General features: G+C 40.1%; 2 protein-coding genes across 4 annotated transcripts in view; one reads left to right on the top strand and one right to left on the bottom strand.

Annotated features, from left to right (window-relative positions):
- The window catches only part of Rhoq (ras homolog family member Q), a 37,123-nt gene extending 31,154 nt beyond the window's left edge, over positions 1-5,969 (top strand). Inside the window, exons 3-5 of one of the 2 annotated variants that reach the window (XM_038318898.1) lie at positions 616-780; positions 1,056-1,151; positions 2,765-5,969. In XM_038318898.1, the coding sequence (XP_038174826.1) occupies positions 616-780; positions 1,056-1,151; positions 2,765-2,920 (417 nt within the window). In that variant the 3' untranslated portion in view covers positions 2,921-5,969. The remainder of the gene's footprint in view (positions 1-615; positions 781-1,055; positions 1,152-2,764) is intronic. The other variant, XM_038318899.1, reaches the window with a different exon arrangement.
- Positions 3,115-20,278, bottom strand: part of Pigf (phosphatidylinositol glycan anchor biosynthesis class F) — a 34,780-nt gene continuing 17,616 nt past the window's right edge. For both annotated transcript variants that reach the window (XM_038318896.1, XM_038318897.1), the window contains exons 5-6: positions 15,123-15,231; positions 3,115-3,424 (exon numbers count right to left, since the gene is read on the bottom strand). In XM_038318896.1, coding sequence (XP_038174824.1) covers positions 3,311-3,424; positions 15,123-15,231 — 223 coding nt within the window. In that variant the 3' untranslated portion in view covers positions 3,115-3,310. The remainder of the gene's footprint in view (positions 3,425-15,122; positions 15,232-20,278) is intronic.

The raw sequence follows: 20,278 nt of genomic DNA, 5'->3' as shown, positions 1-20,278 counted from the left end.
TCTCCATCCTTACAGGTTCTTTGCCTTCTGTGCCTCTGTATGTGAATCACAGTTTTAAGGAATAAGTCCGTGAAAGACCATGTTGGTCTTACCTGTACCATTGTAATACTTGCTGTACTTATTCAGTGTGTGTTATTATGTTAGAATACTTAGCATCAAGCTCGTCTTGGGTCTTTGTACAAACTTTTCAGTGATAGCTTTAGGAATCAGTGTATTCTGTCTCTCTTCCCTTCCCCCTCTCCCCCCTCCCCCCCCCCCCCCCCCCCCCGTGTGTGTGTGTGCGCGCGCTTGTGTGTTTTGAGGTGGGAATCTCACTTTGTAGCTCAGGAAGGCCTAGAATTCCCCATCTCCCTTCCTTAGCCTCCCAAATGTTACGAAGTTACGGAGTGGGCCACCACACCCCTCTATTTTCTTAGTTTTTATTTGATTTGTTAATTGTATTAAATTGTTTTACCAAAAAAGATGAAAAAAGAAAAACAAGTGGAATCATCTTATTTCATGGAGAGATACAGTGCTGGATGAACTTTTTGACTCATGTGACCTAATGTATTTATTGTTACTAATCGGTGGACATTGTAAGTGTAAATAATGACCTCTCATTTTATTTGTCCACAGGAAGACTATGATCGTCTGAGGCCTTTATCTTACCCTATGACTGATGTCTTCCTCATATGCTTCTCTGTGGTAAATCCAGCCTCATTTCAAAACGTGAAAGAGGAATGGGTACCGGAACTTAAGGAATATGCACCAAATGTCCCCTTCTTATTAATAGGAACTCAGGTGTGTCTGCTTGGATTTTATTCTGTTAAGAATAAGCTCTCCAGCTATTTTGGAGGGTTGCTGTCAGACAAAAGACCCTAGGATTAGCAAATGATGTGTCTAACAAGTTTCAAATGGTAATTCCTCTCATTTTACATAAAAATAATTCTCCCAAATTATATTAATATCTTTAAAATCCTGTTTTATTTTTTAATATGTGGAGCTTAAATGGGACTATATGCGTTGGTTTCTTTTAAAATATACATCATGGGACATTATTGATCTTTCTTAATTAGATTGATCTCCGAGATGACCCCAAAACTTTAGCAAGACTGAACGACATGAAAGAAAAACCTGTCTGTATGGAACAAGGACAGAAACTAGCAAAAGAGGTAATGAGTCCCTGCTGGATTTCCCACGAACGTGAAGTCACAGCAGAAGCCAGCTGCGCTGTGCACTATGTCCCAGGGCTGCTGGGTACTTCTCTCCCCTTATCTCTCTTATCTCTGCATTGATGTCACAAGGAAAAACTGTTTTCCTGACTGTAGATGAATGAGAGAGAATGGGGGCGTGCTTCTAAATATCAGGGGGTCTTGCCTGAGATCTCGCAGTAAAATTGTCAGAGCTGGGCTTCCAGGTCACATGCCTGTCTTTGGTATGCTTACAACTATGATGTCTTTAAAGCCATTGGTAGGTGGCTTTTTAAAAGCCAGAAGCAGGTGCTTAGACTTCACACCTTTCTTAATTATTGAAATATTTGTAGTGTGCCAAATTAGGCTCTGCTTTCAGTGTAGTTGAAGTGACATTGGGTAACAGTTTAAATGTGTGGCTAAAAGGAAAAATATGGCTAGATTTCTAAAACATATTTACAGATACATAGAATACCTTTTAACTCATATTTTCCCTTACCCCAAAGCTAGATTCTTTTCCCTTTCACACTGGATGATTCTTCCTCCTCCTCTTCCTCCTTCTACTCTTTCTTCTTTTCCATTAGCTTTAATATGATTTTTGTATAAGTACTATCTAATGAGGTCTTTTAAAATATACTATTAGGAGATAGGAAGAAGCAAGAGAACTTTCTGGAGAACAGTTTTCCCAAAGCAAACAGAAAGGATTTCACCAACAAACCACTTCAGAAATTGCTTGCATCTGACTTTATCATCTCGGGGAGAGAAGGAATTTCTAATGCACAAAGGCAAAAGTTCTAAGAGCGGAGAGTGAACTACAGAATGTGCTGTCATATCAGGTGCCGGAAATAAAGTCGGCCAATGTGTAGAGCAGTGGCGTCTCAGTGTACAGCAACCCCTTACATTAGATGAATTAGTCAGCAGAGGGCATATGTCCCAGCAGAAAGTGGGCTAAGAGCATCCATCCTAGGCCACCAGGTCAGAAGTAAGCACGAGCATCCACTCCAAGAAGACTGTGCGTTACTTGCCAGGTGACAACACAACAGAACAACATTAAGTTCCTACCCTGCTCTTGAGACTTAGTCCCAGAAGCAATGTGTAGTCTGGAGAACACAGTAGGGATAGAGCAGCGTGGCAGTCCTGAGGAACTGACACTGGAGAATGACCAGCGTCTACACGGTGAGCAGTCACATGCCTATCGCTCCCACCTCTGGCTTCTCCGCTGTCTGGGCTATGTCAAGTACCTCCCATAGGTCTTTGGGTCTTGCGTGGCTCCTCAGGATTCCTCACTGCTCAACCTTGACCTGAAAGGCTTCTCTGACTCTCTCTGCTCCTTCTCCCCAGCACTTGCCTTGTCTGCTCTGTGCTCCTTTAATCCTCAGCACATAAGCAGTAGCAAGTATCTATTTGATGAATGAACTTTTCATAGAGAAATCTAGAAGGCCATACACTAAGCATTTCAACGACTGTCTCCTCTGGAGATTATGAATATGGGTAATAATTGGCATAGCTGTATTTTACAACTTCCCATACAATGTGCTATTACTGAGTTCTATAAAAATTGTTTTATGTAATCGTGGCTTTTCTTTTCTTCCCAGATAGGCGCATGCTGCTATGTGGAATGTTCAGCTTTGACCCAGAAGGGTTTGAAGACTGTTTTTGATGAGGCTATCATAGCCATTTTAACTCCAAAGAAACACACAGTTAAAAAAAGAATAGGATCAAGATGTATAAACTGTTGTTTGATTACGTGAGAAAAGTCTGTAGCGGCCAAGGAAACTGTCCATTTCTCCCAGAAAGCACTTGAAATGCTATGGCAATGTCCTGACCTCTTACAACAAAGCAGTTTAACTTGAGGGGGAGGGAACCTGTCCTCAGCATTCTACCGAGTTCACAGAGAATGTTTCTTAAAGGTCTAAGCGGCAGCAAACAGCATCTGAAGCCACAGTCTACTATAAATACTTTATTTCAACTAGAAGGTACAATCTCTCAGGGGTTTCATAGTTAAAAGCTACAATCACATCACGTTGAGACAACATTGACAAACAACAGTGCTGTAAATGGAACCGCTTGGCTTTGACCATCCACCTCTGCACAGCCCTTATGGAATCTGCACCAAGAAACAGCTTCTCCCCTTCCTCCTCTTAACTGCTCTTGTATGTGAGTTGCTTTCTATTCCAGTATATCCAGAGTGGTGAGCTCACCAGGCCAGCCACGTAGCCAAAGGTTGCTCCGAGTGTACAGGAGATGGGCCACACCTGAGGAAAGAATTATGAAATCAAAACCAACTGATGTTTTATTATTACTTGAGCACAAATTAAGTGTAACATAAATATTTCTATAGTGAAGCTTAATGTGCTTTCTTAAAGAATGCCAAAAGTTTAATAGGTCATAATTGCATTTACCACGAACACTAAAATGTACACATTTTAGTTAATGTGCATCAAAAGGTAGCAAGGCTTCTGGCAACTGTAGATTTAGTTTGATGTTTCCCAAATTGCATGAAATACATGCTAACGTACAAATTTAAAAATTGGGTCATAGTTTGCCATAACCCTGAACTCAGTTTAGCTCTCTGAGTTAGTTGGTCATTTTTCTAATTCCCACTTTGGCTGTGTACATCAAAGGAAACAAGAAGTGAGTAGGCTGACAAACCTTAGAAACCTTCAGTTGTGTCAGGGAAGACCTAGAATCTAAGCATGTTCCGTGGAATGTGTGGATGTTTGGCTTCCATGAGCTACAGATACCGTAGCCACAGAGGGTACAGCCCACAGCTTATACACAGAGTACAAGGCAAACAATACTACAGGCTTCCCAAGACGGTTTCTCCAGCCATGCCATACTTTATTAAACCAGAACTAAATAATGCTGATTTCTTTAATGCCGCAGACAGGGTATGTGGGTCCCTACATAAAAAGCCCCGTGTAAAAAAAATATGGGAAGCAAACTTCCATATCTCTTTGTAAAAATTAGTTGGTGTACTGGAGCCACTTCTAACCCTTCTCGGGGAATAGGCCATCACAGTGTACTGGAGACAAACCACCTTAATAACTGGCTGGTACCATTTGGTTTTCTTCCTCGGTCTGCTATGGATCTGCCTTATTCTAAACGCCATGCAACAGACAGTAGTGTTAGATGAAGCTTCCATGAGAACCAGCTCATGCAGTTTAGGGAAGCATAATCTAATCCATATCGTGTTGCCAGCCTTTCTTAGATTTAAATTTGCTGTTGCCTAGACTGCGACTCCTTTGTCTTTAGCGAGCTCCTGTCATCTTCCAAGACTTGTGCTCACAGCTTTGTCTATTGCACAGATTGGGTAATGGAACACTAAACATTGATACTTGAAAATGACAGCCTTAAATGTTCATACCAGTCACAAATCTAGATGTACTGTCTTGCATGTGACTTTGTAGGAGTTTTTGAAGTCTAAGCACCACACGCCCCCACTTGGTAGTGGACAGTCTACTGGACAAGAGCTTTCTCTTGGAAGTGGACGTGGGATGTTTTTCTCTCCAAGCAGTGGTGGTTCACATTAAGCATCATGGCCTTATGTATGCTCAGATGGGGCTTCTGTACCCTCCCCATTTTGTCTGGTCTGTTTTTAGATAGAATTGAAAGAAACTGTATAATGAGTTAACATGCTAGCTAAGTTGTCAAACCCATGATATGAAGGAATCCCGACAGTAAAGTGTTATTCATTTCCAAGTTGCCTTTGGAGATTTGATGGGTTTGAGTCTTGGTTTTTCTTTTTTCTTCAAATCTACACTTGTGAAACCCTTGACACTTAGTGTATTAGGCAGTGAAGTTGAAGTCAAGAACGTTCCTGCTCCAAGAGAAATGGATTCAGAATCGGGAAAGGTGCACTGGTGTGCCTCGCTCTCCTCCTGCTGTGACCATGGGAACACGCTCCAGTGTCCCTCCCACGCATGAGCTCTGTCTCTCTCTTCTGATTCACAGCAGTCATAGTTGGGCATCACCTTTCCAGCTTCCCTTTCTCCAGATGGTAAGAACCATGTATATAGAATACTCGGACTCTAAGCAGACGATTGTATCATCTGAACCTGAGGTGCCTTAGGTACTCTATTTACCTTGATGGGGTTTGGAGTTTCCCATTGCTTGTTAAGAGCTCTTTGTGTTGGTTATTTAGTATTTCTTTTTGCAAAATCTTCTCTGCCACTTTAACCAAAAAAACCAAAGATTTGTTTTCTATTCATGGGCAGATTATAGAGAATATGCCTTATTTTTCAGAAGCATATCTTCATTAAAGGCTTAGGCTGCAACAGAAATTCAGACTAGTCTCTGGAAAAATCCCTTTCAAACTAGTGAAATACCTAAGAAAGAAAATACTTTTCAAAACTATTTTATTAACATGAATTGTGCTAGTGAATGCACTGCTTCAAATAAGGTCATGTATGAACAAACTTAGAAGAAATTATAATTCATCAGTGTTTGCACAGAAAATTTGTTCTAAAGTCCTTTAAAATTGTTAGGGGAATCTTGAACTCTAATAGAACTTTGCTAATGTGTGCCCTTACTCCATCCTTACATTGTAGCTTACTTGCAATGAATTATATTTCCAATAAGTAAGAGCTTGGGTTCCTGCTATTTGTTATGAATTATCTTAGTTACTTTAGACATTGCTTCCATTTGACTTTTTAATTTTTGGTTTTAAATACCAAATTAAATACTGGTTTGTTGGTTGTTGCTTTTTAAGTGATTGTTACTTCAATAGCATCCCTTCCTAACATATGGGGTCATAAATAAAATGAAATGCACAGTTTACTATTTATGTAAAGCACTCAACTTCTTACCTTAGTAGTTTTTATTTAATCCCTTTCCTCTGCTTTGAGATTGCTCACTCCTGGCAATGTGTGAGCACCTGCACCCCCTACAAAGTCTTCTGTCGGTAAATGTGTGAGCACCTGCACCCCCTAAAAAGCTCTCTGTCAGTCAGAGTGTGGGGGAGAGTAACAATCCCTGTGGCTCCCAGCCAAATTCCAATTTCAGGCACCAAATTCTGTTTTAATCACTATGTGGTTTACTGTTCTCAAACACAGACATACACAGCCGCACACTTTAGACAGCTGCCATACTTCACTCCCAAAGAATGTGAAAAATGAAATAAATATTTTATTCATGTTTAAATGTTTTTCTCTTCTAAGGGGTTAAAGCTTGGAACATTCAGTAAGTCGCTGTTATGTAAAACTCAAGATATCCATACCATCATCAGAAAAAGAAAATGTCCTAACCTTCCAGCCGGTTTTCTAGTGATGGTGCAGGCTTTGTGCCTTTAAGAAGGCTGGCTTGGCTCTCCTGTGACACACAATCTCCTAAGCAGCTTCTTGCTGGCCTTCTTACAATTGCTTTAAAATGTTTAAAACCACACTACAGCACAGAATTCATCCCGACTTGTCAACTCAGCCCAGCTTAATTATATTTTCATAACGAGATCTTAAGTTTTCCATTTAAAACCATTTTCCTGTTTCACAGAAAGACTTTTTTAACGTTCTTTATGGCACGTTAGTATTTCTAAGAATCCATAGAACCTATGTGCCATTTCAGCTGCAGAGATATAAGTACTTCTCCAAATTATGATGATCTGAGATCACTATATAATTACTTGGTTTTATGTAAGGAAAATAGGTAATTGAGAACAAAGACATTCATATTAAGAAGCCATTCATAGGGTTTGCCACCAAAATGATGATCATTTTATTTAATTTCTTTTAACTTCAAATATTTCTTAAAAATCACTAAATGGAAGAAACATCTCATGTTATATAACAACATAATGCAATACAAGTAGATAAAATTAGTAGTTATCAAAAGAAAACCCTATTTTAGAGATGAGCAGCTTCATTGGGTAGAGAGTCAGCATCCTAGCTATGCACAGTGCACCTGCCTCTCATCCCAGCACTCGGGAGGCTGAGGAAGAGGATGGTTCATTTGAAGCAACCTCGGATGCTGTGTTAGGGTGGCCATGCTGTAAAGAATCACCATATCCAAAAGCAACTTGGGGAAGAAAGGACGGGTTTATTTGGCTTACACTTCCACATCTCTCTGTCCATCATCTAAGGAAGTCAGGACAGGAACTCAAACAGGGCAGGAGCTGATGCAGAGGCCGTGCCTGCTCATAGAACCCAGGATCACCAGCCCAGGAGTGGCACCACACACAGTGGGTTGGACCCTCCCACACCACTAGGTAAGAAAATGCCCTATAGACTTGCCGAAGCCCCATCTCATGAAGGCGTTTTCTCACTGAGGTGCCTCCTCACAGATGACTCTCGCTTGTGTCTAACCAGCACAGCTGCAAAGCAAGACTTTATCTCACAAAATCACGGTGGTGCCGGTGGTGCCGGCATGTGACCTTGTACTTCAGAGGCTGGATCACCATGCGCTTGAGGCCAGCCTGGCTACAGCATACTCAAAAAAAAAAAACCAAGACACCAAGAAAAAAAAAAAAAGGAAAACAAAAAGCTAACTCAAGCAACCCCCCCCCCCCCAATAAATAAAAATGCCTTGCTTTCTGGGCACCATTATGTTTCTTCCTATAAATTATGTTACTGTGGTTTTTTTTTTCTTTATCACTTGAGTAAGAACAAAAAAGGTCTGTTTTCTCAAAGTAATAAAAATTAATAAGATTTTATATTATCTAGTATAGAATTTGGGTAAATGAAACCTGTAGTTTTTTCCAGAAATAAAATAATTCCATCTCCATAAGCCAAAAAGCACTTTCAAAATATACAAATAAACTGAATATGTGTGTTTTTTTATGTCAAATAAAAACCGTTTGAAAGGAACAATGTAGGCTGGGGCAGATGGCTCAGCAGTTAAGAGCACTGGCTGCTTCTCCAGAGGACCGAGTATGGTTTCCAGCACCACATGGAGGCTCACAACCATCTGTAACTTCAGTCCTGGGATTCAACACCCACTTTTGTCCTTGTGAACACATAGCACATACATGGACAAAAAAATGTAAAATAATCTTAACAAAAGACAACAATATAAAAATGAAATAATCTAAAAGTGTGTTCCTACTTTGCTGCTGCAAAGGGACTGCTTCAGCACATCTGTGCAGTGTGGTATTTCTCAACTGCGCGCCAGCTGGCACAGAACAGTGATTAAGAACACTGATTGTGGTATTAGACAGACAGGATTTGAATCTTGACTTAAGATTTACTAAACGTGGTCCCTGGCAAGTCATCTAGCCATTTTGTGCTTAGTTTCTGTGTCCAGTATACACCCTGCAGATGCTCATACATACACAGCAAAAATAAATATCAATGTAAAAAACCATGATTCTTTTTCACCAGGATAGAAAATCATATTTTTGAAATATACATTTTCTAAAATTCACAAATGTCACAAATTCTTGCATAATTTGAAACTAGAAGTCATAGAATTATAACTGATTGGTTACTGCAAAATGCCAAAGTAGAGGATAAAACCAAGATCACTGGTTTGATTGAATGAGGACTTAAATGATTTTAGGTTAATTGGTATTTCCCTTACTGAAGGCATTATACTGTATTCAAGTAAAATGTTAATATATAGTTACACATTTCAAGACTTGGAAAAGTACTACTTAACGGAAAATGATTCTGGGTTAAAGATGTGCCCTTTGTAAGCTGTGCTGACAGGACGGAGGCAGAACTTTCATTAGAGATGGTACAGGCTAACTTATGTGCATGCGTGTGTGTTCAGGAGTGTTTACTGTCACTTGTGAGGAGTCCTGACCAGGAATTCACCGCTCCACAAGTCATTTCCTAACTTCGTGTTCTTTGTAGTAGGAGAAAGGTCAGAGTAAATGCAGGTCAGTGTCCATTTGCAATTAGCAAACTAGGCCCAGATGAGCAGCTCCATACAGCAGAGGGCAGCATTTGCATTAGGAGTATCCAAGGCAACACACGCAAGACCAAATTCAAAGGAAATGTAAATTATCATTTGAAGGCGATACATTACCAGACTTCAGATGGATTCTAACAGTCATGCAAATGAAAATTTGCTCAGGACAATAAACCCACTAAAATATAGCTTGTGAGAGACACAGAACTGGCTGCAGAGAGCTAACAGCCCTTCCTCTGCAATTCATCAGTTTATCCCTATTTACTCTGATGGCACCCACATCTGGAGGCTCACAAACACCAGTAATTCCAGGTGAGGTTTCCAGCGTCCCTTCTGGACTCCATGGGCACACACACGTGCACGGATACACACAAATAAGTCTTTAGAAGAAGTAAGCGGAACATGACAGCTGTCACCTTCCTATAGTCACATGCTACATATGTGTGCACACACTTGAAGAGAAAGCATGAGTTTTACAGATACAACAGCACCGTAAATTAGCTTTAAATATGCTCCTACAAATGTATTAAATTTTGGTCTAAAAATACAGACATCTCCGGGGTGATGCCGACACTTAGAAGAAACAATATGGGAGAAGAAAGCAATTTAATACTCTAAAGAGAACAAAGCTATGGCCTGAAAGAAACAAACAGTTTCAGTCTCCAGCAGTGAGGAGAATCATGGTGTAGGTGGAGCTTTTGTTCAGATCCTAAATCGTTCCTTTGCCAGTCAAATAATGGTGAACATGGAGTGTACTCCTCCCTTCCACACGTTGCCTTTGTGGGGGTTAAGAACAGGAATGAGATCTACCTTGCTTTACAGTTGCCATGATTACATTACCTTTGGCATAGCACCAAGACCCATGCCTGGAACACAGAGACCTACAAATGACTCATGTTCTATTTGTGTCTGAAATGTCACACAGAATTGAACACGATATGAAATTCAAGAAACTCAATAAACTGGTTTAAGAAACAAAAGGAAAGTAACTCACGTAAGGACTACTAGCAGAAAGAACAGGACCAGAAGCAGAGGGTGAGAGCTCCGCATACATAATGAAGCTGGCATTTGTGTATGCTGAAAGATTTGTCAGCAAACCACAGCTTTCATAGGTCACAGCCGTGTGGTAGGTACCTACTACCCTGCTTTCTGTAGCCACCTTCTTTTGCTGCCTTCTACACAGGAAGGGAGGTCTTCCTTCAACTATGGAAATGCCCAGTAGCTTCAACACCTGTCACTACTAAAATATTGAAAGCTCACATTAAGTTGAAAGTAAGTTTTCATTGGCTTGAATTTGAAATTGAAATTGGTTTCAATTTTCAATGGGACTTCCCTGTCCCTTAATGAAGAATCCATTTGAAAACTACAAATATGGCTGAGATTTCTCATTTCAGAACACCATCAATGCCTGGCCACAGGAACATTATACGAAATCAAACTTGAATTCAGAGTAGAGAAAACAGCATTAAAATGCGAAAGGTTTTTGTTGGCTCTGTGTGTTCATGCATGTGTGTTTTTAAAGAAACCAGACGCTCCTGTTTCTACAAAATATAAATAAAACACAACCCAGAGATGCTTGCTCTGACTATAACTTAAACATATCAAGTGTGTACTGGGCTACAAGGAACAAAGAACTAAAATTCCCCTGTAATAGCATGTTGTATTTCACAGCAGAGTTACACAGTATACCTTCTCCTGAAATTTCTTTTGCTCTGGCACAACCCCCACATTAGGAAATGCCATTATCCCCTCATCTCCTTTACTGCTTTTCTGGCAGATTCTGTCAACATTATGAGCCACCATGAGGTCTTGTTCTGTAGAGTTTGATTTATTAAAAAATAAGAATAGTACCACAAAAACTTTGTTTGCTGAAAATGAAAGTGAAAGAAAAAAACAGAAACTGCATCACTTCTCAGTTTATTAGAAAGCCTAAAAGGAGCATGAAAAAGTGAGTAAAGGCCCCAGACGTCGTGTCCCCCTTCAGGATGACAGCGAATAAGCCAGGCTCTCACTTGTAGTCCTCGAAAGCGAACAAAACAGCCAGTGTATCCCAGCTGAATGAAATGTTCTCAATAATGATGACTAACAACTTGTAATGTATTCAAATTAGCTAACTAGAAAATCTTTGTTTAAAGTCTATCATTCAGAAGATGGCTCAGTAGTAGCCCAGGCTGCTGTCACCCCAGGAGACACGAGCCAGAGAGGCGGCTAGCTAGGTGTACACAGTGACAATGAGGAGCCACCACCAGACTGCTCATGTGCAGTAGTGCACACTCACAGATTTAAGAGGCAAATGCTCCGTGTGCAGTAGTGCACAGTGCACACTCACAGAGATTTAAGAGGCGAATGCTCCATGTGCAGTAGTGCACAGTGCACACTCACAGAGATTTTTTTTTTTTTTTTTTTTTTTTTTTTTTTTTTTTGGTTTTTCGAGACAGGGTTTCTCTGTGGCTTTGGAGCCTGTCCTGGAACTAGCTCTTGTAGACCAGGCTGGTCTCGAACTCACAGAGATCCGCCTGCCTCTGCCTCCCGAGTGCTGGGATTAAAGGCGTGCGCCACCACCGCCCTCACAGAGATTTAAGAGGCAAATTCAGTCAGCACCTGGGATGTGGGGAAAGGAGGATCAGGTGTTCAAGGCCAGCCTTGGCTACATCGTGAATTTCAGGCAAGTCTGGGCTACAGAGTGACAGCCTGTCTCAAAAATCACACTTCCCAATATCATAGGTTAAGGGAAAACTACAATAATTTAAAACATTTGATATTAATTTGAATCTTTCTCACTCTTCATTGTAAGTATAGAGGGCGAAAAATTAGTGGCAAAAAAGCCTGACTGATGTAAAAGTGGACAACTGGACTGTGAATAGCGTCTTCTGAGCAAACCCAGACACCTGCTTCAGTCAGTACGTCTGCCTTCCACAGTCTGGCTTCTAGTTCTGTAGACGTGCAGGGATGATCAAACTTGTAGACACTAAAGTAGGTAATGTACATACACACACTGACATTTTACCAACTCGTTAGAGCTGATGTCCCACTGTGCTTTAGTTTCTATTAATATTCTATATTTAGATTTGATTATATTAACCTAAAGTCATGAGTCTGGCTGTCTGAAATAACTCATGTGCCTTCGTCAACAACTGCCCTCCGGTGTCTATGTCACTATCTTCAGTGGAATAACACCAAGTATGGCTGACTGCAATGAGATGTCAGCTGTCACCAACATGATGAGAAGTAGGGCTCTGCTCCACGAGCACTGACACCCCCACAAGGACATCAGTGCTGCCACACTCTCCTTCTGAGACTTCTACAATATGACAATCCGTCATCATGTGGAGGGCAGCTCATCAGAATTATTGAATGTGAAAGAAACACTCAACTGCTTGAGAGAGAACATCTAAGTGAAACCACAAAAATGGACTAAAAATAGGCAGTTATGTTCAACAGAAAATTCAGGTCCTATAAGTGATGTATATGTGAAAGATTTAACTTCAATCATTCGTTACCTAGGAATTGACCTTACAACCTCGGCAAATATGCAGATATATGCTTAAGTATGACAATAATAAAATTAGTGCTGCTACAATGAACTGAAAACAACCTAAATGCCCATTTATTAAAAACTGGTGTATTGTCATGTAGTGGTGGCACACACCTTTAATTCTAGCACTAGGGAGGCAGAGGCAGGTGGGTCTCTGTGAGTTTAAGGCCAGCCTGGTCTACAGAGCAAGTTCTAGGACAGCCAGGGCTACACAGAGAAACCCTGTTTTGAAAAATCCAAAAAGAAGGAAAAAAAAAACCTGACATATTATTTTAAGAAAATAGAATGTTGCAGTTATATAATTCTTCACTAATGTGGCAAAACCATAGTATAAAGTTTAAAGGGAAAAAGCAGATTAAAAATAACATGCACATTATGAACAGCATGCATGGAGAGAGCTGCAAAAGCTACCATCAGAATACAAATGGTGGTTTTCTCTCACTGAATGGGGACAAAAAAAGCTAATTTTAACTTTCTACAAAAATTATTAATACAGCTTAAATTTAAAAGGCAAATATATTTTTTCTTTGAGACCAGAAAATATTCCCTTCATGTTGGAAAAAAAAGTACATTTATTTGTAATATCACTGATCCTTTTAGGAGGAAATTATCTCCAGAAAAATTCATGATGCTATAGATTCCAAAGTATTTATCACAGCAGTGTTTACTATAGTAAACACAAGCAATAAACTAAATCAATAGTGAGTTTATTACATTATAAAATAACTACAGCCGGGCGGTGGTGGCGCACGCCCTTAATCCCAGCACTCGGGAGGCAGAGGCAGGCAGATCTCTGTGAGTTCGAGGCCAACCTGGGCTACAAGAGCTAGCTCCGGGACAGTCTCCAAAAGCCACAGAAGAAACCCTGTCTCGAAAAACCAAAAAAAAATAAAAATTAAAATTAAAAAAAAACTACATGATAAAGTAGTATATTATAAAACAATTAAAAATTGGTGAAACAAGATCTTGGGGACAAAAGAAAAGGAAAGGTTATAGTGCCACAGTGATGAGTTTGTGTGTCAAGCTGACAAACTATAGTGTGTCCTGGTTAATCTGAATTGTCAACCTGACAAAGCCTAGAGTCATCTGAGAAGAAAAGCTCACCCGAGGGATTTCTCAGCTCATCCTGGCCTGTGGCATGTTTATGGGGGCTATCTTGATTATTAATTGATGCAGGAGGACCCGTCAGCTGTGGACGGCACCATCCCATAAACTAGCTAAGGAACAAGCAAGCAGTGTTCCTTCGTTTCAAGTTCTTGTCTTGAGCGCCTCTCCTGACCTCCACCAATGAGGGACTGTAACCTGGAAGTGTGAGCCAAGTAAATCTTTCCCTCCCCCAAGTTGCCTTTGCTCAGTGTTTTATTGCAGCAACAGAGAATATTAGAACATGGTGACATGCTTGTAATCCCAATACTAGGGAAGGAAAGGTATGAGGATCAGGAATTCAAGGCCAGCATGGACTACATAAGATCCTGTCTCAAAAAAAACCATATTTTAAAAATTAAGATAATGATGCTTGGTGTTGTGACTCATATCTGTAATCATGAAGCAGGAGCAAAAGGATCATAAGTTTCAGGCCAGCCTGGATGACAGAACAAGTTCAAAGTCAGCCTGCGCTATGCAATGAGACCTTGTCTCAAAGCCCCAAGGGGGTGGGGATATGGCTCAGTGGTATCCCATGTACTGTTCAGCTTCCTCTCAAACCATTTGCCTTTGTTATGAAAATTACATAGGGGCTGGCAGGACATCTCAGTGGGTAAAGGTACCTGCTGGTGCTGCCAAACCTGACCACCTGTTTGATTCCTAGACCCATCTGGGGGAAGGTGAGAACCTACTCGGATTCCCACTCATGCACTCCAGCATGCATGCACCCAGACATATGTGCACATAAGATAAATAAAAATAATGTAACAAAGCTTGTTTTAGAAACTACTTTGCTATAGGCTTTGTAATATATTTCAAGGTAAGTATTCAATGAAGCAAACGAGAGGGAGGGGGAGGGAGGAAAAGCCTCCTGTATGTATTAGCAAAATAAGCTTATAAAAGAGTGGCTGCTCTCCAACATGAAGTCCTGAGTCTGGATTAGCAGCACCCATGTGAAAGTCAGGCATAGGGACAAACATTTGTAATCTCAGAGCAGGCAGGGGAAGACAGGAGGATCCAGGACCTCCACGGCTAGCCAGCCTATCCAATCAGTAATCCAGGCTCAGTGAGAGACCCTGTCTCAAAAAATGAGGTGAGGACCAACAGAAGAAGACACTGGATGTCAACCTCTGGCCTCCACTCATGATAAATGCATAATCACATAAGCAAATACATGCATACAACATATATACGCACATTTTAAAACGAAACACTCACTTATGCATATAGAAAAAACAGCTGTACGGTAGATCCAGGCCAACATGAATGCCTGTGGCACTGGGTCATGTCCCAATAGCAGCCACCGAGACTGAGCTGTGTTCACAACTTTACTGAACAACCAAATACCTTGCACCACATACTAGCTTTCTTCATCAGCTTTCCTACTGCTGTGCCAACACGCATTTTGTTCGTTTGAAGTCTTTAAAACCAACCTGCCATGGTCTTTCCCAGTCCAGTGGAATAGGAAATGCTCCCAGCCATGCTCCAATAAAACTTGAAATTGTAGTGATCTGAAGACTGTTCTCCCAAATGGATGTAACTCTGTAAGACACAAAACACAAGTTATTGGCAATTTATATTATAGTAACTAGAAAAATCATACAAGCACTAGCACAAATTGATGCTACACACATTTCTCACCCATTTACATTATCAACACAAACTGGCATAGAAACATGAAGATACACATGTATTTCCACTTAAAGGTACTGCGTGTGCACTGTGAGAGGAGACAGTCCCAAAGAGTGCTGTAGTAACAAGTATGTTTTCCTCTCACACTTCCTGAGTCCTTCCCCACAGCAATGGTCATTTCCAAATGATTATGTGTCTATGCCACAACACAGAAAGCAGTCTGTGCAGGTCCACACACACACACACGATTTTATCTTAAAGTGCATATGCTTATCTACATAATATATATATTTCCAAGTAAGATTTAAATGCATCATGCTATAAGCCAATTTAGCTTTGTTTTCTGCATGAATAACTATAACAGTAATTCATTGTATGGATGTAGAATAGTTTTCTCAACTCATTTTCACGCCATATTGTATTCAATATGACTGCATCTGGTTGACAAATAAGTGATAGAGAAGAAGAACTTCAAAGGATCCCCGATGGCGGACACGGTGGCCCACACTGTAAGCCCAGCGCTCAGGGCAGTCAATTCCTGGGAGAAAAGGGGAAGGACAGAACTCTCGCTCCTCTCATAGTTCAGGTCTTGATTTCAGTCTTAGAATGTAAGTAGATATTCTTATGTATAACTGCATGACCATATAACTATGACACGTGGGAACATGTGTCTAGTTACAGTAAAGGCCCACACAATGTAGCACGTGAGGGCAAAGATCCGACTGCTTACAATGCATGGCGGAGTTAAATGAGGTTAATGAAAAACAGCAGCGGCATTTTCATTAGAAACTCTCCAACTATTTCACACAGTGTACAGTGAATTACTGACATTCAAATGAAATGTCCATCTGACATCCCACATCCAGAAAAGTCTCGTTTCTGTTAAAATTTGGGATTGGGAGGAAGTGGTAGACAATCACCCTGTATCCAAATTTGTATTATTTGCCAGGCCTTACTGCTCTAGATTTTAAGTAATACTTGGAAATGCTAGCCAGTTTCAACCAGTACCTGGCAGAATAGAAAGCTATTCTTATTTTCAAGAGGAAATAAACTAGCTGAGTTAAAGATAAAAAGAATTGCATTGTCCAGGTAATGTAAAAGAGTCTCCAAGGTAAGTTTTGACTAGGTTTGAGGCTGACAAGTGTTGACATTAACACACAGCTCAGCTATACCACACCACAGAAAACAGTGTGCTGGGGATGGAAAATGGGGGAGCTCAAAGCAGACTTACTCTCTGCTGGAGAGGGTCTGTTCTTGTTTTACTGAAGAAGGAATAAGCAGTGCAAGGCCTTGAGCTAGAGAAATGCCCTGTGGATAGGAGGACAGGTGCGATGCTGGGTGAGGCCAAGTGAAAGCCGGGAAACGGGCTGGAGAAGGGGGTCACTTGTGGTAGCTCACACACGTAATTCCAGCACAAAGGAGGCTGAGACAGGAGGAGTACTACAAGACCAGGGTTAGCTTGGACTACACAGCAAGTTCTAGTCCAACCTGGGATATTGTTAAATAACGACTTTATTGAGTATAGCAACAACAGCAAAAACAAACAAACAAACAAAAAACCCTAGGAAATACTGTTCTAGACACATAATTTACTAATCTAAAATTTATAATGCAATGGTTTGGGGGATAGTCAGTATTACATATTTATCACCAGACATATTAGAATATTTTAATCACTATAAAAAGAGACTCTTCATTCATATGCAGCTACTCTCCTTTCTCCTTCCCCATAGCCCAAAGCAACTGAATTACTTTGTGTCTATGGATCTGTCTATTCTAAGTATTTCACCTAAGTGGGCTCAACTGACATGAATTCTTATACTGATTTCTTTCACTTAGATCTTTTCAAGGTTCATCTATGGTATAGCATGTATAGACACTTCATTCATGTCAGTGGATCATACTTCCTTGAATGGACACTAAAGATTTTATTTCTCCAACCAAAAGGTGGTTAGCATCTGGGTTGTTTCTACCTTTTTTTTTTTTTTTTTTTGGCTATTAAAAAAAATGCTGCTAGGAACATTTGTGAACAAATTTCTGTATGGAAATGTGTTCTCATCTCTCTTGGGATTATACCTAGAAGGAAATAGCTGGGTCACCTGGTATTTGAGGAACTGACAGTTTTCCCAAGCAGTTAAAACATTTGATTTTTCCCACGATTTGAGTGTGAAGGTTCCAGTTTTTCTACATCTTCCTAATTATCTGTGGATTCCAGTCTCTAGCCAGTGTGAAATGGGAGTATCTCAATGCAGCAGACTTACGGTTCAGACTGCATTCAAGTCATGCTATAGAAGTCACTGAAGGATTGTAATCAAAGCAACCGTGAGATCAGAGCCACTGGTGCCAACAAAGATGCTCCTCAGTTTCACTATTCCGGCACACTGTAACCAACTTTTGCTTATTAAAATAAAAAGTGCAAACATCCAAGAGGTTTTCAGTTTTGATTGTTCAGCATATCCATGATTGTTTGTGATCCTACATACTATAAACATCAAAAAAATATGGAACCAAGACCTATATAAAACCATAAAAATTCTGCAGTTTGTATTTTAAATGAATGTATTTATCAAAATAACTTATGTAACTTTTTATTGTTTTTATTGAGCTATATATTTTCCTCTACTCCCCTCCCCTTCTACCCTCTGCCATGATCCCTATGCTCCCAATTTACTCAGGAGATCTCGTCTTTTCTACTACCTATGTAGATTAGATTCATGTATGTCGCTCTTGGGGTCCTCATTGCTGTCTGGGTTCTCTGGGATTGTGACTTGTAAGCTGGTTTTTCTTTGCTTTATGTCTAAAACCACTTATGACTGAGTACATATGATATTTGTCTTTTGGGTCTGGGTTATCTCACTCCACATGATGTTTTCTAGCTTCATCCATTTGCCTGCAAATTTCAAGAGGTCATTGTTTTTTTTTTCTACTGTGTAGTACTCCAATGTGTAAATGTAACACATTTTCCTTATCCATTCTTCGGTCGAGGGGCATTTAGATTGTTTCCAGGTTCTGGCTATGACAAACAAAGCTGCTATGAACATAGCTGAGCACATGTCCTTGTGGTACAATTGAGCATCCTTTAGATATATACCTAAAAGTGGTATTGCTGGGTCTTAAGGTAGGTTGTTATGTAACATCTTTAAAGTCAAAGACAGCAATTAGAATAAAAGTCTCCTCCTCTACCTGATTTCTACACCCTATAGAGATGCTTCCAATTAAACATATATCACATGTTTATATTATATATATTAAGTATATACATATTGCATGCCTTATATATCAAGATGTCATTACTCTCTGCCTTTTACTGTAGAGGACATAGCTCCTTTACCCACAAGCTTCCATGTCAACGTCTCCCTCTGTCATCTCTTCAGTACTAAAACTGCCCCCTTTAGCTGAATGGATAACAAGTGTTTTCGTAATAACCATAGAGCAAACCACAATTACACATCTGTTCTCTTAATAAGTACAATTTTTAATTTCCCTCGGGTGCTAAGAGCTGTTTCTCCCCCTCCACACACACACACCTGTTTATCTCCCTGTCACCAACTCATCTTAAACACTGAAAAAGAAAACTACCTCAGTAGTACTCTAGATGTTTGCTTCCTCTCTCTCCTCTTTCTTTCTGAAGTGTCTCACTTGCTCCAATCTGGTTGCCCTCAGCCTGCTGACAGCTCAGTCCTCTGAGGATCCTGCACTATCATCTTGGAATTTCTTTGTCTCAGGACCACTGCTCTGAGATCGATTGCCTGGGTTCAGAGTCAGATCTTGATCCATTCTCTCATTCCCTCTCTCTCCTCCATCCCCCATTACCTTCCCTTCCCTTCTCAAAAATAGGTTTGAAGAGATACTTTAAATCTGAAAATGACTTTATCATGACTGCCACAAACATTTTGCCTCAGATTTTTGGAAAGCACTGTTCCCTTGGGTCCTGGTTCCCACCGAAAGGTTCAGTATCATTCCACTCCCTTTTCTACAAGTAACATATTTTTCCCACTATCTGGAAGATTCTAAGCATCTCGTTACCCCTGGTTATATTACATTTCACATACAAAAAAATCATTTTGTCTGAATAAGAATTTTTTCCAACTGATCTCTACTTGTGTTTTTTCTATAGTATTTAGTTCATTTTTCAAGAGCTCCAATATTGCTGAGTATTCCCTTTGCCTGCTCATGTTTTACAGATACACACACAAAAAAGATGAGGTTATCTTCTGTTCATTCTATTGTCTCTTTTTTATTCTGTCTCAATTTCATTTGAGGTTAGATGGTGTAAGCCGAGTTTCCTGAAGGAGGAGAAGGGTTGCAGATAAGAGTAGATTCACTGGTGTGTAGAGGTTCATTTAAACTTTATCTGTACATGGAATGGTGGAGGGCCACTTCCCGCCACGCAGCTGGCTTTATCCAAAATAATTACATGGAAACTGTATTCATTTAAACACTGCCTGGCCCATTAGTTTTAGCCTCTTATTGGCTAATTCTCACATCTTGCTTTAACCTATATTTAGTAATCTGTGTAGCACCACGAGGTGGTCGCTTACCAGGAGAGATCTTAACCTGCGTGCATCTTGGAGAGGGGAGGCATTGGTGACTGCCTTCTTTCTCCTAGACTTCTGTTCTGTTTACTCCGCCTACCTAATTTTCTGTCCTATTAAAGGACCAAGGCAGTTTCTTTATTAACCAATGAAAGTAACACATAGACAGATGACTCTCCTCCATCATTCCCCTTTTTCTGTTTAAACAAAAAGGAAGGTTTTAACTTTAATATAGTAAAATTACATATAACGAAACAGTTATCAAGCAAGAATTACAGTTACAATATTTAAATCTATTTTATCTTTATTATAATAATGGAAAACTATAACTATCTATCCATTCTTCAACTCCATCAAAGACTCCAGAAGAATATATTACCTAATTAAACAAGAAGTAAGCAACTTCCAACATTCTAGAATGA

The sequence above is a fragment of the Arvicola amphibius genome, chromosome 2, assembly GCF_903992535.2.
Source record: "Arvicola amphibius chromosome 2, mArvAmp1.2, whole genome shotgun sequence".
Taxonomy (NCBI): Eukaryota; Metazoa; Chordata; class Mammalia; order Rodentia; family Cricetidae; genus Arvicola; species Arvicola amphibius.
Note: the sequence above shows the minus strand (reverse complement) of the source record. Positions and strands in the feature narration are given on the sequence as shown.